We start from the raw sequence: 26310 nt of genomic DNA on the forward strand, positions 1-26310 counted from the left end.
ACTAATGTTTAATGCACAGACTTTCTTGACTATGTATACACACACATACATACATGCTATATATGTATACATTCTTACATTTATATACATACATAACTACATACATACAAATACATAAAGTAAATATATGTATATTGGGAATGTTTTCTTTTTTCCTTGCTAGGTATTTAATCTGGGAAACATATTTGGATTTATTTTTTTATTAAAGTATAGTTGAAATACAATGTTAAATTAATCTCAGGTATAGGACATAGTGAGTTGACAATTCTATACATTACTCAAGGCTCACCATGGTAATTGTAGTCACCATACAACGTTATGACAATCTTATTAGCTATATTCCCTATATGCTTTACTTTTTATCTCTGCAACTTATTTTATAAGTGAAAGTTTGTACCTCCTAATTTTCTTTACCTATTTCGCCCATCCTCCCACCACCCTCCATCTGGCAGCCACCAGTTTGTTCTCTGCATTTAGGAGTCTGATTCTGTCTTTTTGTCTGTTCATTTGTTTTGTTTTTTTAGATTCCACATATAAGTGGTCTTTCTTTGACTTATTTCACTTAACATAATACCCTCTAGGTCACAAATGGCAAAATTTCATTCCTTTTTAATGGTGGAGTAGTATTTCATCATATATATACATCACATCTTCTTTATACATTCATCTATCAAAAGACACAGGAAGGTTTTCTTTTTATAAGTAGGGAACATGCTCAAAAAAAGTTTGAAAATTGCCAAACTAAATATTGTTACAATCAAAGAAAATGAATATGACCCACGTGTTACCAAGACTTGGATGTGAAATGAAGAAAGTATGACTTTGTGTGTAATGGTGTTGCTGTGTCATACAATGACACCTGCTAACATGTATGGTCTCCCTGCATAGGCCAAGCACTGTGCTGAGCACTGTGCATACATCATCTCACATAATCTTCAGAAAATCTAATGAGCTGTTGCTACTTCAGCACCACTTTGCAAATGAAGAAATTGAGGCTTAGAGCGGTTACAGGGCTGCCCATAAAAGCTGTTTTGTAGAGTCATGTGTTCTCCCAAATGGTATGTGTTTCCTGGGAAATGAGCCAGAAACAAGGAATATCTGGACTCCCTCTTGATTAATAAATCCACTGACCCTCCTAGAACGTTCTCTGGTAAAGAAAATTCCCTTTCTAAACCAAAGGACCGTGAAAGATGCACATTAATTCAATCAGCTAAAGCAGTGACTTTCAGTGCCTTCAATCTAGGGAAAGCATAATCGGGCTTGTCTAGGGAGTTTCATTTTCCATCTAGACCTCAGAAACACAGACAGTGGGTAGGCAAGCTTTCAGCCTCAGTCTCCCCCCAGAGCAAATCTGCCTGGCAGTAACATAAACCTCATTTTCTTTTCTATCTTCAGAACTTAGTTTAGTTTTCCAGCTTCTGCAAGACTGTTCTAGAACTAGTAAATGGCCTAAGAATAGTAATTTGTCTACAAAGAACTAATTTTGGACAATTACCAGGGGGACAAATTAAATTTCCCTCTGAGATTAATTTAATTTTTTTTCCTCCAGGGTGTTTAGATGCATACAACATATAAAGTGTTCTAACTAGGTCCAAAAAAAATGTTAACTTTTCTTTTGTGACATCTGGAAAAGTAAAAATACTCTTAAAATTATACAGGTTGAGAGAGAGAGAGAACTAGTATATGCTTTCTCCAGGGAGCTAAGATATAAAACAAAAGGAAGCCATATAAAAGAGAAAAAAAAAAAATCAAAGGTTGTATTTCAGTGGGACTTTCATAGGGCATCCCTAATGATTTGTTTGCCTATTTCTGCTTTGCCAGAGCTCTTCTGTGCCTCTTCCTTGTAGATCTGCCATCTGTGGGGAAGCAGATCCCCAGCTTGGGCCTATTGGCCCATCTCACTCTAGGGCTTTAGAGTTCCTAGACAACCAGAGTGAACATTTCTTTGAGTTAATATGGAGCTGGCTTGCTCAGGCCCAATTCCTGAACCACAAGAGTATCTTTGGACAACATAGTGTATACGAGTTGCTTTGTTTATTAGGACTAAAAATTAGACCATGTTCACACTGCTGTGCCATCTGGGAACTAGGCCAAATTTCAGGCAAGACCTCAGCATTTATGACAATAATAAAGGCACAATGGAAAAGTCCAGTTAATGAGGAGACACCCATGAAAAATTTCCCAAAGGGCCAAGGGGTTATAACAACACACTACAAATAGTCTAATCCTTCCTAGGATTCTACCTCTTACACTAGGGTGCTACACAAATAACACCATGCAATTTTCTCCTAAATCCCTGGGGATCAGTTGAGAAGTGTGTACATCTCTGAATTCCCACCCCCAGCAGGGTGCTGGGGCAATTAGGACCCATGGCCAACTTATAGAGATGCCCTCCTACAACATTCCTATCTTTTCTTGGTCTCCAGCCCATTCTCATCCAGGGTTGGGCAATAAATCTAAATTCAGACAAACCCACATCACCTTTCTGATTTTTTTTGTCTTTTGAGTAGTTTTTACTTGAGAGTAAAGGATAAAGGAGAGGAAAGGATAAAGGACCAGCTGGAACACAAGGAAAAGAAAATTCTCTACATGGAATGGGAGAAGAACAAGGCTTCAAAGTATCTTCTATAATTAAAACACAATAGCAACAATAATAGTTTATAAATAAATTGAAGTGTCAATCTTTTATTTTTGTGATCACATCATCTACAAAGAGTTTAATGAGTTTTCAGCAATTTTTGCTTAGGATGGTCTAAGTTACATGAAGACTAAATTTGCTTTGGGGAACTGGAAATGGCGCTCCCTGGTGACACACATAAAAACAGGCAGTTGTCTTTTGTAGGAGCAGACATAGAGTTTCAGTAAGAAGCTCATGTGAGTGCTGAGCAGAGCAAGGACTCCCATGATATGCACAGAGAAAATGCACAGTGCCTTCAAATGTGAGTCTCCATTCAAAACTCACTAAGACAGATGCTCTACGTCGCTCAACTGATTTGCAGCTGAGCTGCTCACAGGACAGTTCTAAGTACTAGGCTCCAGGGCTCCAGTGGGGATTTGTTTATTTAATAGTTAGTGATCCACCCAAGCATCACTGGGAGGCCAGCTAGGAGTAACAGTGAGGGCACAGAGCAGACCAGATCCTTTCCCCTGTTTCCTGAATGAAGAAAGAAATGAATGAATGAATGAAGGGAGGCAGGGAGAAAGCAAGGACAGGCTCCTAGTTGCATCACCCAACACCTTTTCCACCATCTCATTCTACTTCCTTCACATTCCTCCTTCCCAGTGCCTTCCTTTAATACATTCCTCCTCCTGACTGACTCCATCTGAGGTAAGGGTTCCAAAAGTTCATCCAGACTCCTATGCAAGTGTGTTGGTTTGGGGGAAGAAAAATCCAAAGAGTTTGGCAGAAGAGAATCAGGAGGTATTTCATGGGAATAGAAGCCCATGCTCTGTGACCCTCTACTGAGGGTCACCTATGGCAATATAAGTAAAGACAAAGGATGTAAAGGGGGCGGAGGATAGGATCTGACTATGGCATGTGGCCTGAGGATTTTAGGAGAAACTGGTTTTCCCAAATGGTTGCTTTACTTATAATAACAAAGGATGTCAAATCCATTTTAGATATTCTCTTCCCACAATAGTCCTTTTCCAGGGAAATAATTTGCCTATATCCTCAGTAAGGAAAGTGACACCCAGAAAGGCTAAAAACACTTGAAAAGGTCAAGCCAGTCATGAGCCACAGCACCCTGATGAAAGATCTTGGAAACAGTAAACTGCCAGGCAACTAGGTAGAGATGGGAAGATATGGGGAGGGAAGCTGGAAAATAGAAGGTATGGCATAGTCCACCCTAAATAGCTTCACCTGAACACAGTTTACTTACCATCGCATATACCTCAGGAAGGGACTTATCACAGCCTAGATCACCAACATTGTGCACCACCCACCCTGTGAATTCAAACTGGATTTTGCATTTGTGAATGAGCCCCATTGTTTCCCTGAAAATGCTATTAAAATATCCTAGGTTTCTGTTGTAAAATCACAATATAAAATACTTTTCAACATGTGCCCTCTTATTCATGACAAACAACTATTTTGACAGAGGCTATTATAAAGGAGAAGGGGTAGGCAAAGAAAAGGCAGGGAGAGGGATGGAAAGAAGGAAGGGAGTTAAGAAGGCAGACCTGCCTTAAAGAAAGGAATTACATGTAGAAGACAAAAAAAAAAAATCAAACTTCCAATTTAAAATTCATAGATTGAGAAGACGCTCCCTGCAAGCCCCCTTGTTTCAGGAAAGCTTCAAGAGCTTCTTGAAGACGTTTTCCAAAAAAATCTAAGTCATATTCCCCATAAAGAAACAACAATCCAGTTAATAAGTACTTAGTGAATGCCAATTGTCCCAAGAAATAATTGAGTATTAGGAAAAAGTGAGGGCTTGGATTCCTCAATCTGCGTGGTGACTCAACAATTTACCAGCTAAGTAACCTTGGAAAAATATCTCCTAGTCCCTCCAATCTTCAGTGTCCCTATCTATAAAATGTGGGTAATAATATCTACCACGCATGTGAAGATTAACCGAGAACACATTTAAAGTATTAGCATTATGCTTGATAATTAAATACTTCTTTTCCCTCCTCACCTCTTTGTTTCTGTCAAAATCTTCAGGGCACTCCTAACTAAAATAAGAATAGAGGATTGGTCCATTGCTTTTTTTTTTTTTGGTCCATTGCTTCTGAAACCCAAATGTATATATAAATCCTTTGGGGGTTTTGTTAAAATGCAGATTTTGAGTCAATAGTTGGAGAGGAGGGACTGCGATTCTGCATATCTAATAAGCTCCTGATGAAGCCAGTGATGCTGGTCTGAGGTCTGTGGACCACACCTCAAGAAGCAAAATATTAAATAACCTCTAAGAGTACTAATAAGCACAAATTTCTGTTATATAAGCAAGGCTGCATGTATTTTTTAAAAGCCTATGTTAACAATTAGATTAGTAGTACAAATCCAAAAAGTCCCATTTGTGCACTATAGATCATGAACTTTCAGAGAACACTTGATTTCACTAATAAACCATGGAACTAAATCATCACAAATAAATGCCTTACACCAGGACTTAGACTATAAAGACAAAATGTCCTTTTGACCCAGCTGAAGATATTCTTCCAGACTTATCCTTTAATCCTTCAAGAAAAATACACTGAAAAGAAAAATCATTGGGGGAAAATGGAGGTTTTTCACACATTTTCAATTTAAGCTCTTACAAATAGAAGATCAGACCAAGGATTAAGTTGGAAAACACAGGACTATGGAAGAAATTCCATAGGTATATGAAAGCAAGGGGGAGCACAGCAGGGTGAGGAGAAGAAATAGAAGTGCAAGAAACCCTTTTCTTAAAATGCTGACATGCAAAATGCAAAATACTGATCATTTGCACAGGCAATAGCATGTAGGCCCTGTATGGCTTCAGGAATTTATTTGTAATTATTTATTCATAAAACAAATTCAGAATTATTCCTGACGTTAAAATATTTGAAGTATTGATTTTCAGAAATTGTATATATATCACATTTGAATTAAACAAAAAAAAAATTCAACTACCTTTCATATTCAAAAAATTTAATTCCAGTATGTCCCAGGAATACTTTTGAATGAGCTCATCATTTTCTTCAGTCAGTTTAGGTTGAGATGGACTAAAAGGTGACTGACACTTGACCTTTGGCCAAATGGTTCCCCAAATCCAGACAGACCATTTTTATATAAATGCAACATGGTATTTTACCATTCTTTCATAATTTTTAAAAGACATAATTACCAATACAACTTTAAGAAAATGATTCACCTTTTTTTAGGAAATTGTCTTCTTTACCCAGATATAGTGAAAATGCTAATTATAAGTCTAACACTATTCATTTTCATACTTAATATTACAATGTCTTATACTGTTATTTCATTCATGCATACAAAATGATCTCAAAATTCCAAGGGGATAGCAAACTCTTGAAGGGCTAAGAATTATTTTATACCTTTTTAAGTCTCTAAAGTATTTAACAAAGTGACAAACACTTACTAATTACTTGATAGAAGGCTGAAAACCCAACTGGAAAATACAAAATAATACATGGGGAGAAAAGCAATTCCATTTATCAAAACAAAACATGAGCTAATATAATTATTAGTAATTCACAAAAAAACCCAGTAATTTCCAGTACAAAACCTGGAGAACTACTTTTACCAAAATAAGCATATTTTTCACAATTTTTAGCACACCATCTTCATACAGTTTATTACCAGATCAGAGAGCAAGGGAGAAGAAAAAAAGTGAAACATTTCTTTAACGTATTTTCTCACCTAGAAAAGTCTGAACAACGCTGTCTCTGCAAAACATTATAAAGTTCAGCCCATTTGTGCTTCTAACCTCAAAAATGTCTTGCTTAGAACAATGGCGTTTTTGTGGCATTTGGGCTACAGGAGTATTTAAAATATCGCAACATGGAACTAAGTGGTTTGCAAGAATCATAGAAACATGACTTGGAAAGGAATCTTTAAAGCTCAATTATTTCTTCCACCCTTCTGCTTCCATATAGAAGCCATCTAACCAGCACTGTAACAACTTTAAAAAAGTCTGCTTATTAAGATAAAAAGCAATAAACTTAAAAATTAGGTTGGTAGCAAGGAGAGTTAACTATAGAAATTAGAAACTACCTAAGTCAGAAATTCATAATGATTAATGGTCCAATGGCATCTATAGGGAGGTATCTAGTGATGTGTCCTCAACTGTATTGTACTCAAATTTTTATTACTAACTTAGAATAGTGATTCTCAACCCTGTTTGCTAATTAGAATCACCCAGAAAGCTTAAAAAATATACCAGTGGTTGGGACTCCACTTCCAGAGCTTTTGATTTAACTGGCCCATTGGATTAGATATCAGTGAAGATGCAGAAGACATGCTCGTAAGTCTGCATATGACACAATAATGAAAGAGATATTTAATGACAGAGGAAATACCTGTTGTGTGTCAAGTTCTATGGCAAGCAAGATAAGAGAGAATGTGACACAGTCTTTGTCATTAATGATGAAAATGAAATCAGTAAGAGATTAAGAGGAGTCAACAATCACCAAAAAGCTAGTACAATCTCAAACTGCAGTAATAGTTCTTCTTCTGCTACTTCTAGCTGCTCAAATAACGTCTAAAATATGGTGTTTGACTCTGGAACAACCCACTTTATGGGGTTGGTTATAGAAAAGTTGAAACTCTTTGGGGAAAAAAGGGGGGGGTTGCAGGTGACTGTCCTGGAGATTAGTCTAATCAATGAGCCCAAGTTTGGTATTTTAAATACATTATCAGGTTTGTCATGTGAATCAGGACACATGTTTGCTCAGCTTTGGCCTCAGAAGAAAAGCTAAACCAATAGATAATAAAACAAGAGAAAAATCAATTTAGCTCAACTGAAGGAAAAACTGTTTAATAATCAAAACTACCCAAAGACAGAGCCCCAGAGAAGTTCCAAATTCAGTCAATAAATACAAAGGTTGAAAATATGTTATGGATAGGATGACAGTCCCAGTTTATGCCCATCGTCTTGGCAAAATAACTAATAGGATCTCCTTTCATTCTCAAAAGTATCCTGGTTCGGAAGATAAATTATCTATTCTCCCTAGTTTGGAAGCATCATCAGAATAATTAAAGAAAAATTGAGCCAGGTGGGACCCCACACCCCTCACCCTTTCTCACTAAAGAGAGGTGGTGAGTTGCCCTCTTGTAAGGGATATAAACAAAGACTGGATATGCAGTCAGTGAGAATTCTGTAGAGAGAAGTGGATGGGAAAGCTTGAAAGGATAATTCCACACTGATATTCTATAATGAACTTAAGCTAACTTCTTTACAGCACCAGAGAAGTCAGTCAGGTTTTTCGATTTGTATGAAGCAACTCTTGTTCCCTGCATTTTTCAACTATTGGTGTGGAATGATGTCACCATCTGCAACCTATGCAAAAAGCACCTGGACAGCCACAGCCATAATGATGTGACCTTGTTTCACAGCAAGATTCACAACCAAGGAGCATGAATGAAACCCAGAACAATTAGGGCTGCTAGAGAAGTCAAGACAGGGGTACCAGCAGAGATTTATATCACTGATCTAGATACAGGAATCTGATTGCTGTCCTGTGTTTAATTCCTCAAAGAACAGGCTTTCTCTAGTCAAGCCAGAACATTATTAAAGATAGATACACGGAGTTACAACTACAACCTTACCTACATGCACATATTCATGCAACACACATAGATTTATACCCATACATATATAGCTCCTAACCAACTCCTAGTATCGTTTTTAAAGTATCTTCCAGCTTGACTTTCATGCCTAAATAGCTTACCTTTGTAAGAAACTGCAGAAAAAAGATACAAAATACAACAGTAATCTGACCACTGGTTTCATAATTGTGGACATGAATTTGAGACATTTTTAACACAAACTATTTGATTAATTTTGCAACTACAAAATCTAAAATACGGTAATCACCATCTTTTCATAGCATGATTCACAGAACAAAACTATTTGGTCCAATAAAGAAAACTACAAAACAAGATAAAAACCACTTTGAAACCGTTGGGGTTGTTGGTTTTTCCATTAACTTCTCAACTGTTACTGAACTTGCCCAATTTTATCCACATGATTGATTTATGTATAACTTTCACAAACCTTTTGCCAGCAAAGGAAACTGCATTTGCATTGCTCACTCCACACAGGAAGTTATTTCTCTTCCTGCTCCATCTTTTCATTTCTTGGTCTTGGTTTAAATTTACACCACTGTATCCTGACAATAATGAGCTCTAAAATTCTAACATCAAAATTAGCTTATTTTAATTCTTCTAATTCCAATTACATATTGTTTGGAAACTTTTCAATTTCATGTCATTGCAATGAAGAAAGCAAAACTTAAAAAAAATCTGTCTTTACTTGAAATTTACTTCACAAACAGATGAAATGGAACAAGTTCATGAGGACACTGAAATTATCTCAAGCCTAGAACAGGTAAATAACAAGCAAACATTTCAGAGTTTTAGAGTTTAACTAGATTCCTTAATTACCTTAATGTGCCATTTTAGAACAATTCAGAGGCTAAAACAAAAGATTAAAACAGACTAACCAAATTAAAGAGATGAGGAATCAGACAAATGCTTAGCCAAAGAATAACACTATTTAAATAAATCATATGTCAAAGAGATAAAATGTTTATACTTTTAAACTCTTAAATCCGAAAAGAAAATGAAGTCCAAAAATTACCTTTTCTCCTACAAGTGAAAAGGAAAAACTTCTGTCACGTAGAACATAGAATAATTTACACAGATATTAACAGCACACAAAACAGAAGACATTTTCAATGTTTGCTAAAAAACCACTGTTGCTATGGGAATACCCCAATACAAAACACAGCAACCAACAACCAGAAACCCATAACAAATGCGAGTTTCTGGCACTTTCCACAACTAATTCCAACTTGTCACACTGCTTGTCATCATCTGTACTCTTCGGTTGGTGCATAAATTACTCTGGTAATCAGGCCTGTTGGTGAGGATCTACAGCACGTTGGCACTGCAACTATACTGCTCAGGAAGAAAAGAAAGAGAAACCCAAATTTCCCGTCAGGTTGGGGATTAAAGCAGGAGTCAGATGTGTCCCAGCATGTTGATATCCCAAGAGTCTCCCCCGAAAAAATACTTGAGTTTTACCTTCCCATGGACTTGGATAGCCAAAATAGGTAAGAAGATTCATTCAAAAATGTACTTAATTTCAGTGAGCCTGAAAGCTTTTATACTACTTCTCTCTTTTTTATTGCAAATTCTTAATTGAGTGGACTATACCCCACGCCCTTCTTTTTTGCATATTCTTTCTGCCCTTTGACTTCCAAATCCCAACTTAAAAAAAAAATAATAAAACTGTTTTCTTCAGGTCCTCTAATTGCTCCCTTCTGATAAAGTATGGAAGTTCCTCAAAAAAATAAAAACAGGGAGCCTGGGTGGCTCAGTTGGTTGAGCAACTGCCTTCAGCTCAGGTCATGATCCCAGGGTCCTGGGATCAGCCCCACATCAGGCTCCCAGCTCAGTGGGGAGCCTGCTTCTCCCTCTGACCCTCTCCTCTCTCATGCTGTTTCTCTCTCGCTCGCTCTCTAATAAATAAATAAATAAAATCTTGAAAAAATAAAATAAAAATAAAAACAGAAACACCATATGATCCAATAATTCCAGTACTAGGTATTTACCCAAAGAAAATGAAAATACTAACTCAAAAAGATATATGCACCCCTATGTTTACTGCAGCATTATTTACAATAGCCAAGGTATGGAAGCAGCCTAAATGTTCAGGCACAAATAGATAAGGAGAATGTGATACAAAAAGAATCTTGCCATTTGCAACAACATGGAGGGACCTCGAAGGTGTTATGCTAAGTGAAATAAGTCAGACTGGAAAGACAAACACCATATGATCACACTCATATATGGAATCTAAAAAACAAAATAAATGAAATAAAGAAACCAAAAGGAGAATTAGACCTACAGAGAGCACAGTGATGGCTGTGGGGGAGGTGGGGGAAGGATGGAGAAAAATGGGTGAAGGGGAGTGGGAAGTACAGGCTTCTAGCTATGGAATGAATAAGTCATGAGAATAAAAGGTATAGCTCAGGGAATACAGTCAGTGGTATTGTTAATAGCACTATATGGTGACAGATGGTAGCTGCACTTGTGATGAGCACAGTGTAACATACAGCTTTGTCAACTCACTATGTTGTACACCTGAAACTAATGTAACATTGTGTGGCAACTATACTCAAATTTAAAAATCTTTAAAAAATAAATAAATAAATAAAGACCTTTTTCCTTAGTTCTTAACCTCATTAGCACCTAGCATTAGGTATGGTTATCCACCCTTGTCTCCCCACCTCCCCCCCGCCCCCCCCCACTGTTTTCTGAGAGGCTCCTTTCCCCTGGCTTTCATCTCATTGTCCTCCCTCTGTTCTTAATCTCTGCTGCTCTCTGCTCCTTCTTGGGCTCCCCCCTTCCCCTAACTAAATGTGGGTTTCTACCCCCACACTGCACAGGTCAGCCATCACTCCTCAACAAGTTCCATTTTTTTCCTAGTTTCAAGCATCTTCTTCCAACTGATATCCCTGTTCTACAGCTGTAAGCCCACCCAGTTACATTCCATATTACCTGGGCATCTCCATTTGGATATCTAGTCTATTTTATCTGGAAGGCAAGCAAAATTCTTTTTCACTTTGTGACTCCTCAACTCCTGAGAGCCTATTACTTCATACTCAAATTTTTTTGAACGATCTGATCTCACCTACCTGAACAATTTCCTATGACACACCCCTTAACCCCAATTAGGTCCAACTACAGGACTTTGCTCATTTCTCCCCTTCCTAATGTTGATGGTACAAACAAACAAGGCTCACATCAATTCCCATTTTCTCTGGCAAGACTTCCTCAAACACTTTCCCTAACACTTACAAGCCACATCACACAATTAAGGATTTAGCATTACCTTTTCCTTGTTATCTATTACCGAGTTTGTTCTTATGGTCTAGTCTTCTCTTCTTGAGTAGAACATATATGCTCAGGTGGAGAGCAAAACCTATACACCCCGTCTTAGTAATCCCAGTAGCATTCAACGCGTTGCCATTCTAAGCAGATAAGGCCTGCTGGCATGTACTTTGGGGCCCACTAAAAATAGCCTGCTCATCTCATTTTCCTCATTTTTTTATTGAAGTATAGTTGACACACAATGTTACATTAGTTTCAGGTGTACAACACAGTGATTTAACAACCCTATAGGTACTATGCTTACCACAACTATAGTTCCCATCTGTCACTGTACAATATCATTACAACACCCTTGACCAAACTCCCTATGCAGTACCTTTCATCTCTGTGACTTATTCATTCCATACCAGTTTCCTTGTGTATGTTTATCCCTTTGAGCTTTATATTCTTGTTGTACACTGCCTCAAATCTTCTTTGGAAAGTAAGTCAGTCAACAAACATACATGTTTCTGGCTTAGAGCAGATACATTGTGAGTATGTTGAATTTTGAAAGTCATTTTTATTTCTATAAAAAAAAGACAGGGGCACCTGGGTGGTTCCGTCAGTTAACCGTCCGACTCTTGGTTTCAGCTCAGGTCATGATCTCAGGTGTCATGGGATCAAGCCCCGCATTAGGCTCCATGCTCAGAGGAGAGTCTGCTTGAGATTCTCTCTCTCCCTTTGCCCCTCCCCACTGCCCTGCTCATGAGTGCACATGTGCCCTCTCTCCGTCTCCCTCTCAAATAAATAAATCTTAGGGGGGGGGGAGGACAGTTTGAATTGAATTGAATAAATTCAATTCACCTCCACACACAGGAACACAAAGATTTACTGTTCTGCCAGCCTGGTCTCAGAAACACAGACACATCATTATAATGTGGGCCTAAAGAGGTCCTTGTAACCAACCTCATTCAAGCTCACATACCCAGAATAATGGTGGACCATATTTTTCTACTCTACTCTTAACCACCTACTCTAAGAGGAAAAAAGAAGTGGAAACATATAAAACCCTGTATAAATGGGTGGGAGGAAAAAAAAGTTTGTTTTGAAGGGAGTCTTGGTCATGTCATTGTAGCACTAACAGCTGAGAGTCAGCCAAGTTGTCACACTGAACGAACACTCTTCAGAAAATCCAAATTATCATTGTTCTAGCAAGCACAAAAATCACAAGAGCAACAGCAAATTCCATCCAACAACCATGATATCCATAAGACATTTTAAGATTCTAGGAATAAATCAGGATATCAGAATTGCTATTTTTGGATGGAAGGCTTTCTTTCTAAGCATGTAAAACTATGTGGGCAAATTTTCACCAACTTATATAAGCCTGTGTACTTCCTAAATGGGATCAACAATTTAGCTCAAAAAAAAAAAAAAATCCTTTAGAAACTTCCTATCTGCATCTGTGCATAAAATACATTCAGATATTAAGCATCTAGCTTTACTGAAGTTTCAGAGTTTGAGGCAGGATAACTTCCTGATGACTGAAATGAGTTCATATCCCTTCTTAAATTCTGTTGATGTTCCAGCAAATTGAATGAGGATGGTATGTGCCTGTGCCTATTTTAAAAAGGGAAAGGAGAACCAGTGGGAAAACCAATGTTTTCCAACATCATTTCTTTATTTTTAAACAAAATCAGAAAATAGCCATAATTAATCTAACACTTTTTCCTGACATTTTTCGACATCAACACATCTTAATACAACTACAACTGTTTTCCTAACTTCCACCATTCACTTTCAACTCCTTTTAATAGGGATAATGAGTATGGATACTTGGCTCACTTTCACAATTTTTCTAACATTTTTAACATTAACATATTTTAATACAACCACTGTTTTCATTACTAGCATTATTCATTCCTATTATTAACCAGGAAAACTTTGAACTCCTTTCTAATGAGAATAATAATTCTAGCACTTGGCTGGCTCTCCCTACACTCTCCAATCCTGCTTTGCTGTATACATCTGGGCAGTCCAAAATACCACTTGTAATTTTATGTTTTCTACCTCCCAGCAGTCACAATATCATATCTAATTTACCAATTTCACCTAGAATAATTAACTTTGTCTTTTGTTAATGTTCTAAACCCTTTATCTCTTAAAAACACTTTTGATCATTTTTTAAGCCTGTGCTGTATCCTATAATATGCCTTGAAGCTTTAGGCTTTGTTGATAAATTAAGGTTCTCTACGTATTTAAATATCTTCTTCAGCCTTCAAAGAGAAACACTTGCTTGGCCAGGCTTAGGGCTTAAGGAAATCACAGCTTTTATCTGAGCTTTGTGTAAATTTTTCTCCCAAGTTCTCATTGGCAAATGCTAAGGGTAAGATTTAAGGTCATTCTTAGTCTCACATTTGTAAAATTTATGTCCTTTATCTGCCTTCGTCTCCAGAGTATAAATATATTTTATAAGTAGGTATGTGAGGGAAGGAGAGGAGATTTGGGAGATTTTGTTTGTTTTGTTGGTAGTGTTTGTTTTTTGGGATTGGTCAAAAGAGCAACATGGTATCATGGGGAAAACAGACTTTGGAATCTGGCCAATCCGAATTAGAATTCCAGTTTTGCCACCTATTAGCTCTGGAAATGGAGACCCGCTTCATCTTGCTTGGTTTTGTGGCAGATTAGCAATGTACAAAGCACCTGGTATGTAGCTGGACAACATAGCTAGAAGAATGGGAGCCACTCTCTAGCAGTGCGACCTTAGCAAGTCACTCAAGTGAGATCTCTGTGCCTCAATGTTTTTACACACAGAAGTGAGACAATAAAAGTGCTCTTATTCATAGAATTGTGGTGAGGTTAAATAAGTTTAATATAGTAGAATGCTTAGAACTCTGCTTTTCATGTGGTAAGCACTACAGGTGTGTAAGCTATTATTAGTACCACTGTCTTTATTACTATTACTATCACTGTTAGTCGCGGCTCTACCCATCAATATCCATGCTGAGAGTGTCAGGAAAATTTCCTAACCTCGCCAAATGCTTTGCACAGAGTAGGTAATCAGTAAATACCTCCTTGAATAATTCTCATTTCCATGTGGCTTATTTGGCAGGGCAGGGAGGGGGTCTCTATGACCACAATCATTTACACTGTTATTCTTGTTTCTGTAACCATTGCACCATCAGCAACTTCTACACCTTCAGTATCATAGATCTGCTAATTTTTTGGTATGATACTTACTACAAAAGCACCTTATACAACTTTAGCCAATTTTTCAGTATCTTCCTAACATTGCTTTTATCACTATCTTACTCTATCTGATGCTTTATAGGGAATCTATAATTTATTGTGACTACTTGCCCACCACCATGTTAGTTTTAAGAGAAAAAGCCATAGAAAATGTTTAGCACAGGTCCTGGTACATAGTAGGAGATATGTATGTATGCATGTATATTTGCTAGTCTCACTATTATCAAATATTTTATATAAATTATCTCATTTAATCTTTAATAAATGGTCCTATGAGGAAATTCCCTATTTCACAGATGAAATAACTGATGTTCAGAAACAAATTGAGAACACAAGTTAGCAAATGAGAGACAGGATTCAGACTATGGTCTATTTTATCCCAAAACACTCTTTCCACTACATTTGGGGGGACTTTACCAGTTCTCCTTTTATCTTTTTCATAAAAAGTTTCAGTTTATTCCCACTCCTTTTTAGCATTAAAGTAGGAACATTGCTTTTTTAATTATAAGCATTCCCCCTAAGTTCTATTGAGGTCTCTTCAAATCCACTTCCATTTGGGGTAATATCCTTTAAAGCTGGGCAAGGTTAAGCAAAAGGCACCAGGCTTCCACCTTTCTTACAAACATATTCCATATAGCAAGTGATTTAAAAGCCTTAAGATCAGACATAGATTCAAACACCATCTCTACACAGACTAGCTCATTGGGTCATTGTGTGTTACTCTACTTTAATCCTTAAAATAACTCTATGAAATCAGTACTTGTATCATCCCCAACTTGCAGCTCAATAGACAAGGGCTGAGAATGGCCCCACAGTTCACTATATGGCCAGCCATCCAGTTGGGAGTTCCCAAACCAAGACAGTATCAGCTCTGTCTATTGGGGACCCATGCCCATTTAGGGAGGCCTGCCTCATCCTCTCTGAGCCACAGAAGTGATCAATAGAGCAGGGATACCTGTGCCCCTCTCTGCTCTGCAGCCCTTCTTTCTCAACTCTTGTCTTTCTTGGTTTTGCCAGCTCATAATGGGTTTTGTTCTTTCCTTGAAAGGTTTTCACTTAGAGACCTAACTGCCGTATTCGATCTACTATAGCCATGGAATACTGTTCTACTGTTTTGTTGTTAGGAAGCTCAAGAGAAAACACAGCTGCAGCCACAAATCTGTGTGCTTTTGTTCAATATCAAGCAAGCTCAAGAGAAAACCATCTCTGTATCATTGGTGTAGTACTTTTAAAAGATCTGAAATAATCACGGCCAACTGCTAACATCTATTTAATCTGAGTGGTGGGCATACAGGTGTCATTTCCTATACTGTTCTGTCAGTTTGAAATATTTAATAATCAGGTAAAAATAACTAAGTAGAAAAACCTGTATGGTCTCACAAAGGCAAATAAAGTATGGTTTTCCTTATAGAGTTACTACTCACAGAATGAAAATACTTGTTACACACTGGAAAACAAGTAAACACAGCCAAATACTTAAATACTTAAATGCATAATTACCTCACAGATTACTTATTACTGTTTTCCCCAAGGTCTTAAAATACACACGTCTACTCCTCTGATTTGGGGTTTGATGGTCAAGGCTTGCAAGGGTCATCCTCTACAGTTAAAGGACCAGCTGTAGAATGGATAGAAAGGCATGGGGCCAAGTCTGGAGATGACCAGAGGGGCCAAATAACTAGAAGCTGCACAGAGGGGCATTAATCACCATGAGGAAATTTAGTCTCATTCTTTCAGGCTAAGAAACATGTTCATCAACCTCCTAAGAAGGATTCCTTCTGTCAAGGGCGGACTTATGTCAACCAAGCTTACAAGATTAACGAATAAAATCAGAGTTCCAATATATTATTTTATAATGAGAAGTCTGTCATAGAGCCAGTGATTCCTTGTAGGAAAACTTCCATTGAACAACAAATTACAATTACATGATTAGCACAGCATGAGAAAAAGAGGAATTGTTAGCTACCTTTGTTAAATATTTAATAGTACTGCTATGAATTGTACAAGACTGTTGAATCACAGATCTGTACCTCTGAAACAAATAATACATTATATGTTTAAAAAAAAAAAGAAGAAGAAGAAGATAGCAGGAGGGGGAAGAATGAAGGGGGGAAAATCGGAGGGGGAGATGAACCATGAGAGATGATGGACTCTGAAAAACAAACTGAGGGTTCTGGGGGGGGGGTGGGAGGATGGGTTAGCCTGGTGATGGGTATTAAAGGGGGCACATTCTGCACGGAGCACTGGGTGTTATACACAACTAATGAATCATGGAACACTCCATCAAAAATTAATGATGTAATGTATGGTGATTAACCTAACATAATAATAATAAAAAATATTTAATAGTACCAAACTACAATAGCCCAATGCATCCATCACCATATATGGGAAAGACCTGCCAATAAGAACAAAATGCTAAAAATTATCCATTGGGCAAAACTCTGTCATCTGGCCAGTGCCTAAATGGATACTGCCAAAGTTCGCCCTGCCTTCATAGTTATCAAAATCATCTTTGAAACCTTCTTTCATGAAATGTGCCAGTGTACTCAATCTTATAACAGGTCTTATAAGCCAAATTCTATCAGTTATCTTTCTTAGAGTTTATAAAAGACTCCATGTAGCAACTTAGGTTGCATCATAAAAAGATAAGAAGAACTTTAAGAGGGCCCATCGTGTAATTCATGAAGTTGTTCATCAATGTATCCCAGGTTCCTAGAACAGTGCCAGTCACTTAATAGACAATAAATATTTCTAATGTAAATGAAGAAAATCCTCATTAAAAAATTTTTTAAAGTAGTTCAGCATAAACTTAAAGGCAGTACACTGTACATTTTAACTAATCATTCTTACTTCTCACTTGATAACCACAATCATTCAGGACCTGGGAACTTTGTCCTATATATACGTTTCCATATTCAGCCTGAGTTACTTACAGAAAATCTCCCCAAGCCATTTATCACCCATCAGCCAATACCACCACTTCTATCACCAAGATTTACCATAGAGGCCCATGTTTATTTTTTCCTCTGTATTCTAGTAGCCAAATCAGCACCAAAATGAACTAAGCATCAATTCTTGAGAAAGAAATTTTATCTTCTTCCCATACCAAAGAGCATACCAACCACTCTTACTGCAGGACAAAAGTAAGGGTACAAATATTGCTAAAATCTGTATTTATAGAAACATATAGCACCCCTGATACTAAAATGGGCCTAAACAAAGAAAGTTTTTGGTGAAGTCATAAAGTTCTAGAAAGCATGAATTCAACTGTCCTTAAGGTAAAACCCATCCCACCATGTGTGTACTGTGTATGTTTTACTCACTGCATACTGGAACTTTTCATTATATTCACGGTCATTGGCTTTCACTATCCGTTCCACTTCTAAAGAGAAAGAGAAATCAGGTATGAAACTAAATTTTTGACACAAAGAAACATATAACTCATTAAACTAACATCACTTAGGTTACTTTGATTGTCTCAAGGTTGCAAGAATTCTTTGCTTTAAAATTTGAAGGGCATTGGTTTTTTCCAGCCTAAATGTTGGAACGTGTGTTGGAAAGTCCCAAAATGGAAAGCTAAAATGTGTCTCATTGTAATTCTGATGCCAGCCATAAAACAAAACATTATGTGTCTCCAATTTCTACATCCCTTTAGCTCCACAAAGACCCTTTCTTTCTCTTAACTCCAAGTAGTTCCTAAAGGAGAAGGCTGCTGAAAGTCAAATGCCACCCTGGGAAAGGATTTTTTTTTTTTTGGCTACGAAGTGACAAAATACGATACAGCCAAACAAAACTATTCTGAAGTGGCCAGTGAGGTCACTGACCTTATGGTCAATGAGCAAAGATGGTATTTCTAAACAACCCAGGCATACTGAAAGGAACTACACATCACCAGGAGATGGAGACTTGCCCTTTGCTGGAAGTAGCCAAAAAAATATCTTCTGGAAACAAATGCAAACACCAGTGCAAATAACAAAATAGAAGAACAAAAAACTCTCAGATTATGACGGTACATAATTAAAATTCGCAGAGGGAAAGAAAAGACAGTCTGGGGTTCGGTACTGTCCTCGGTTTCAGGCATCACTGCGGGTCTTGCAGCGTGTCCCCCCGCTGATAAGGGGGGGCTACTGTAGCGATGAGGAAACACCAGCAGAGCACATTTTTGTAGTAAAAGTAGCAAGTTCTTGCTCCATTTTACTGAATTCAGAGTTGACAAAGGAATAATGATGGAATAATGAAAGCTATGGCATGAAGACGAGCAAAATAATCACCAGATGTCAATGTTAACACTCATGGTGAGTGACTTCATCATTTCACCTGGAATTCCCTTAATCCCACAGTTCTCCATCTGGGTAAGTGAAAGGTGGTAAAAAGTATAGGAGTAGTGGTAAAAGCCAGAATTTGGAGAAGGTACATAACAATTACAGAGATAAAGAAGACTGGAGGGTGGAAAGTAACTTAGTCATATATTAGGGATAGGGGAGGAAGTGTAAGGGGAAAGCAAAGAGAAGAAGAGCTGAAAGTGGAAATGAGAGGAGAAAGAAGAGGGAGATCAAGAGGAGGGGAAGGAAGAAAGGAATATATTTTATCACCACCACTATCCTCCAAACACCAGGCACTATGATTTTAAGAATTGACTACTTTTTCCCAAAAGTCCAAGAGGAATGTAAACAGCCTCTTTGGTTCAGGTCTCAAGTATGACACTGTGTTCACCTCTGAGAACTGCTTCTGACAAATGACACCCTGTCTTTGGTTATGGTTGAGTCTCTACCTTTTGTGGAATGTTTGTCTGTTTGACAACCACCTATATGGCTTTCTTCTTACCTACGTAATAACGTCAGTTCCCTGTGACTGTTCCTGTTTTCAAGGCTAGCTCACCTAATTTCTGGTAAGAACAATATTGGACTGATGTCCACAGCTGACCACACCAAGTGGACCTGCCCCTAACATATATAAGTCTGAAATCCAGAATTCACCAGGAGGCAACCTCTTAAACAACCATCCACTGAAGGAAACATTTTAAACCCTAACTATAAAGGCACCATCCTCCCCTTCTTACTGGTTCCTTAACAAAGAGCAAAAAATCAAAGCCCAAAATGGCCAAAATGGTGACAGTCCCAGATTAAGTCCCACTTAAAGCTTAAAAAGCTTGGATGATTTGTCTAAACATCCCTACCTTAACACAAGCATAGTAAAACTGCTGACAGGGGAAAACAACAGATATTATTGGGAGGGTGACCATTGGGGGCTCTCTTCTACAAGGAAAAGGTTAACCTGGACCACCTGGCATCCTGCTTATAATTTAAAGAGTAACTTTAGCTGTAAGTCAAAACTTAGATATGCTAATTTATATATTTAATTGCCTTTAGTTTACATCATTCACATTCAGATGATGATCATTTTTAAATTTCACATTTATACAGAGCACATCCAGGGATAGAATTCTATAGTTCTGCAGCTAATTTTACTCCAAATCCAGAATTTTGACTCCTGTCCAGTGTCTCCATGTAACCACCCTCCCCAAGAACTGAGAATAACCCTTTCCCAAAGTGGCCAGAAGAGTAATGTCTGTGCTAGAAAAGTCTGGATGTTCTTCTGGGTATCTACATTGCTCTTGTCGCAGGAGACTCTGTTAGAGCCAGGAAGTCCTCTTTTGGCTTCTAAATCATTATTAAATCTTTATCTTTGCTCTGTGCTTCCAGTAGGTATGGTCTTTCTGAACTGAATCTTTATAGATAAACTCTGGCATATTTTCTATCCCTTCACTAAGCTCTGCTAAATTCTGGCTTTGGTTCTATATCCCTACAGTTTTCTGCCTTTAACCTAACTATGCTAGACTAAGAAGGGACATTCTTCCATGTGCTAGGACAGTGCGTGAAGGGATAGAAATCCCTCTTGGCAATAAGACACATCCTGCAAGAAAAGGAAGCTGAAAACAAATCCTCCATTAACAACTCCCATTGAGAATTGTTCAGAGGTTCAGTGAATTAATGTCCAATATTTTGTAGGCATTGCAGGACCCTTCCAGCTGTGACAGTACTGAAAGAAAAGTACACACCGGGAGATTTAGGATCTACTAGGGTATGCTCACTGCTACATAATCATTATCACTGAATTTGTGTGGTTCCATAAAGGAGTAAAGTGATACACAAGGATGTATAAAATACAGTGAGCCAGTATATGTTTAAAGTGAAGTTCAAAGATCTTCCAGTTCAAGATAGCAAACTAAGTATGTCCTTCTACCTCCCTTCCCACCCAGGTCTCACTGAAATAACAGCAATGTTTTTAAAAATAATAAAAACATAACAGTGCTGGAAAACAAGAGTGGAATCTAGCAGAGGTTCATAAATTTTAAAAATTCCCATTGAAGCCCCACAGAAGGTCCAGATTCAGTCAATAAATACAAAAGCTGAAAATGTGATATAGATAGGGTGACAGTCCCAGTTTATTCTTATTGTCTTGGCAAAATAACTTTTCACTTTCAAAAGTGTCCTGGCTTAGAAGATAAATTATCTGTGCACTCTAGTTTGGGAACATCACCAGAATAATTAAAGAAAAATTGAGCTCGGTGGGCCCCCCATATCCCCCTACTCTTGCTCATTAAAGAGATTAGGCAACATGCCTGGGGAGGAAACCAAGAGAGGGTGTTCAGATCTAAGAGAGAAGCACCTCTGAACCACCACATTGGCTATGGGAGACTTAGGTCCTAGTAAACCCTGCCTTACAGATGCAGCTGTGGGATTTGCCAGACTATAGACTATAGACTGAATGTTTGTGGCCCCCCAAAATCTCTATGTTGGAACATTCCCAATGAGATGGTATTTGAGGGCTTTTGGGAGGTGATTAGGTTATGAGGGTAGAGCCCTCATGAGTAGGATTAGTGCCCTTATAAAAGAGTCCTCAGAGAGTCCCTTGCCCCTTGCATCATGTGACGACACAGGAAGAAGACAGCCATCTGTGAACCAGGAAGCAGGCTCTCACCAGACACCAAAGGCACTGACTTCTTGATCTTGGGCTTCCCAATCTCCAGACCATAACAAATAAATTTCTGTTGTTCATAAGCCACCAGTTTATGGTATTCTGCTATAGCAACCAGAAAAAGCTAAGACACACAGAAAAACCTCCCTGTGAGCTGGCTACATCACCAGCCCCTCCAATTTAAAGGAGAGGGCTGGCCAGGGGAAAGACCCTTACAACTGCCCTCTTATGTAAACACAAACCAACAACTGTCTAAGTCACCAGACATCTGAGGAAAATCAATAGTACAAAAGAGAAGGATGCAAGAGGAAGAGATAATGCTGAAAATGGATGGGGAAAAGAGGTTTTTTATGCTAATTAGCACCTTGAAGATATTCAAGAAGACATGGCATCCATGCAGCAAGAACAAGCTGATAGGAACAAAGATAACAGAACAAGAAAGAGTTCCAGGAATTTAAAACTACTTAATGGAAAAACAGGTAGGATAGACTGAAAATAAAATTGAAGAAAGTTCTTAAAATATATAGCAAAATGACAAAGAGGAGGAAGATGTGAAAAGAACACTTAGGAGAAGGGAACATAAACCATGGATAAGTAGAAATAATCAAATAGAGAAGAAAATTTCCCTGCACCAGAGTAAGACCTAACTCTTCAAAGTGAAAAAGCCACCAAGTGCCAATTAGAATGAATGAAAATGGACCCACAGAGCTCCACAAAATTTTGAGCTCCAAAGACAAAATATTTTAAAATTCCAGAAGAGAAAAAAAAAAATGGTTAGCCCTAGAGACCTGAGAATTGGACTAACATAAAATTTCTCATCAGCAAAAAAGGATGATAGAGAACATGGAAGTGATGTCTTCTAGTTTTAAGGAAAAATATGCTTGAGCTCAGAATTCTATACTCAGCCAAATAATCAAGTGTGAAGGGGCAATAAGAACACTTTCAGACATGCGAGAATGTTTACATACAAGATCATCTCCAAAACAATGACTCACGAATGTACAACAGGGAAATAGTTTAAATATTAAAAATAAAATGGAGTTAAAGAAGATATAAAAGGATGATGATCAGCTATAGTCAACAATGAAAATAAAATTACCTGATATGATCACCCACATACCTGTTCTAAGTGGGCCACAAATTCCACAGAAAAAGGAAAGGCTTGTCTATTTCCATTTATTTCACAGCCTGAATGGCAAAAATAAACCAGTTTCTCAGGAAAAGTACAATTATGTATTAGTTCTTGGCTCGAACAATAATTTCTCTAAGAAATCCTCATAAAGAAGCCATTGTTTGATACAAAGAACATAAAATGAGTTTTTAAGAGCTGTGTTTTGTAACAATTCTAGGGATGTCATTCCAAACACAATTCAGAGGGACCAATGCTAGGGTCTCGTACTCAGCTGGTTAAATTCAGGCATGTATTTTAGGACATTTAGACGAATAAATAAACTGCATGCCCTTCCAAAAAATCATCCTAATTATTATCTCTCAACTGCACTTGTGCTAAATGCTAAATGACTGAGTTTCAGATTGAAATTCCTGAAGAACTGCTATGCTGTGTTGCTAGCTGAGTACAGATTCTTGGGACAGAAAAAATAGTGTTAACATTCTTTTGTGACAGCTGAGGAGCCTAACAAAGACATTTTACCTAAATAGGAAGCTATCCTTCATCATTTCAGCAAGCAAGGAGAAGAGCTATTAGCAAAGGCAGAATTATCTTAGACACTTATTTTGAATCTGCTCCAGAATGCAGAAAAAAAGATATAGTAAAAAAATAGGTAATTAAACCCACAAAGTCCTACTTCATATAGGATAATGGAAGTAGCCTTCACTTTTTCAAAGTCATAAAGGCCAGTGTAATTTGATGCCTGCCTCAATCAAATAAAAGATCAATGAAGCATTCATAGAATGCTTATCTTTAAGCCATATGCTTCCTGTTACCTTATCCAAGGTAACTAAATAAGGATACCTCATTTATTTTATGAAGTGGTCATTTATAAATCAGTTAAATGTTAGGAAACATTTACTAAAAAGAGTAACCTTAGTTTAGGGATAAATGACCTGTAGTCTACCCCGTCGCTCCCTGCAATAATTACCTGATCGGGCAGATGATAGGTTTCAGATAATAAAACCATATCCACTTATGTATGTACATATGCTTGTCTTTCCATTTGGAAGGAAGAGATGCATCAAGAACATCAAGTGTTGGGGCACCTGGGTAGCTCAGCTGGTTAAGCATCTGTCTTCAGCTCAGGTCAAGATCCCAGGACAAGATCCCTGGGTCCTGGGATCTAGCCCAGGGTCAGACTCCCTGCTCAGCAGGGAGCTTGCTTCTCCCTCTCCCTCTGCCCCTCCCCCTGCTCGCTCGCTCTCTCTTTCACTCTCTCACTCTCAGATAAATAAAATCTTTATTAAAAAGTTTTAAAGAAAAAAAAAAAGAAGAAGATAGGAGGGGAAGAATGAAGGGGGGAAATCGGAGAGGGAGACGAACCATGAGAGACGATGGACTCTGAAAAACAAACTGAGGGTTCTAGAGGGGAGGGGGGTGGGAGGATGGGTTAGCCTGGTGATGGGTATTAAGGAGGGCACGTTCTGCATGGGGCACTGGGTGTTATACGCAAACAATGAATCATGGAACACTCCATCAAAAACTAATGATGTAATGTATGGTGATTACCATAACATAAAAAAAAAAAGTCTTAAAGAAAAGCCAAGTGTTATCCAATCACTAAAACACAACTTTGAAAGATGGGAGGGACATAACACAACCCTGCTGGCAATTTTTAACCTCAGTTGAGATGTTGTTGTTACGACTTTTAGGACCCATAAAAATGAGAGTTTGATGACAGAGCACTCATTCAAGAGGAGGAGGCCTGGATCTTTAAGCCAGAGCCCTGAGATTTTCCTTCTACCAACTATGTGTGTGAGCACGTTTTAACTCATGACCTCTCCTAATCTGTGGTTCCTCAGAAAAATAATGCCACTTTGTGTTGACATCATTATATAAGAAAATATATGGAAAGCACTTTGCAAACAGAAAAATAACCGGAAAAAAAAAAAAAACTATTTTTCTATAAAAAAAAAAATAGCAAATAGGTGAGAAAAAGAAATCATCCAAGCTTGGATAGTCCGTCTTAAAGTTGCTTGTATTATTATTTCTCAAAGGGATCTGAAGTAATTTTCTGAATATTCTTAGTGGAAACTGGCAAATACCTATTGATTCTTCCCCAGGTTGTTGGGGGCAACACCCAACCCCTTATCTGGGCTGTTCTTCCTCACACTATACTAAGTTAGACAATATTCAGCTTCTACTTCCAGCAGGCATTTATGTCTTTTTTTCTCTTAGTTTGTCTATGAACAACTCCTAACACCTTAACGTTTAAGACTAGTTGGCGAATGCAGTAGCTCTGTTAAAAGACCAAGAGTAAGGAGGAAGATTTAGGAGGCTTCCATTTGACCCATAGTGATTACAGCAACTACGAATTCCTAATTAATGAACACAACTGTCTTTCTTCAATTAACTCCAGAGCATTTTGTCCTTCACCAAATGTGGTTTGGGAGACAGTCTTCAGGCAATTGGCTTTCGATCCCCAAAATCATGAAATGATGAAGCACCACAAAAAAATTGGGGGCTCTGTATAAACCCTGATGACAGGAACTGGTACTTCCTCAACAATGTTGGTCCCAATCCAAAAGCTGAAGAATGTCTCCAAACATGGAGTGTCATCTGGGGCTTGGGGTTGTTGTTGGTTTTTTGGGTTGGATCAGAAGTCTCAGAAAAATACCCTCAAGCCAAATCAATAACTTAAGCTTTTTCCCTTCTGAATTTTCTTTCATTCTTCACAATCTGGTCTTGTGGTTGGGAGCCAAAGCAATTCATTAAAGACATGAGGAAAGAACAATGAGTGGGGAGAGCTTTAAAGAAAAGAGTTCCCCACCCTCCAAGATTTCCTGAGTTGACTCCAAAAGCACATTCTGATACAATTGAAAAATATGTGCCCTAAATCGGGGTTTCCTATTGAAACCCAGTGGTGACCTGCAGCTGCTGGGACTTACTGACATTTGAACAGCAAACTAAGGAGAATTGAGGCAAAAAAGAAAAATCTTCCCACAATTTTTTTTTTTATTCTTGTGCTCACAAAAGAGTTTGGAAACAGAGTTAGGGGATTCAAACAAATACTAAAAGGCCCTGGGTTTGTTTTCCTCTTGGCTGAGCCAATTTGCTCATCAGGTCCAGATATTTGGAAAATTTGATTTATTGGAAGTTCTATTCCTCCCATGGCTTGCTATAGCTTCACAAAGAAACATAAAAATTTTTAACCAGTTCATTCTTCTTCCACCATACACGAATTGGATTACACAAGTTACAAATAAAAATCTATAAAACCTTCATATAAGCCCGTGGCATATTGCTTTCTTTAAGTATAGATTCCACAACTAAAGAGTTAAGAATTACTACAATATAATGATAATAATAACAGCTAACATGTACTGAGCACTGGTTAAAAACTAGATACTATATGAACTGTTTTGCATACATTATTTCATTATTC

The 26310-nt window shown here is 37.8% G+C and overlaps 1 protein-coding gene across 1 annotated transcript in view; it reads right to left on the reverse strand.

Annotated features, from left to right (window-relative positions):
* Positions 1 to 26310, reverse strand: part of ATP8B4 (ATPase phospholipid transporting 8B4 (putative)) — a 265650-nt gene that overhangs the window by 199317 nt on the left and 40023 nt on the right. The window contains exon 3 of the mRNA XM_034994445.1: positions 18100 to 18158. Coding sequence (XP_034850336.1) covers positions 18100 to 18158 — 59 coding nt within the window. The remainder of the gene's footprint in view (positions 1 to 18099; positions 18159 to 26310) is intronic.

Source organism: Mirounga leonina, unplaced genomic scaffold (genome assembly GCF_011800145.1).
Source record: "Mirounga leonina isolate KUSES-001 unplaced genomic scaffold, KU_Mleo_1.0 Mir_91, whole genome shotgun sequence".
Lineage (NCBI taxonomy): Eukaryota > Metazoa > Chordata > Mammalia > Carnivora > Phocidae > Mirounga > Mirounga leonina.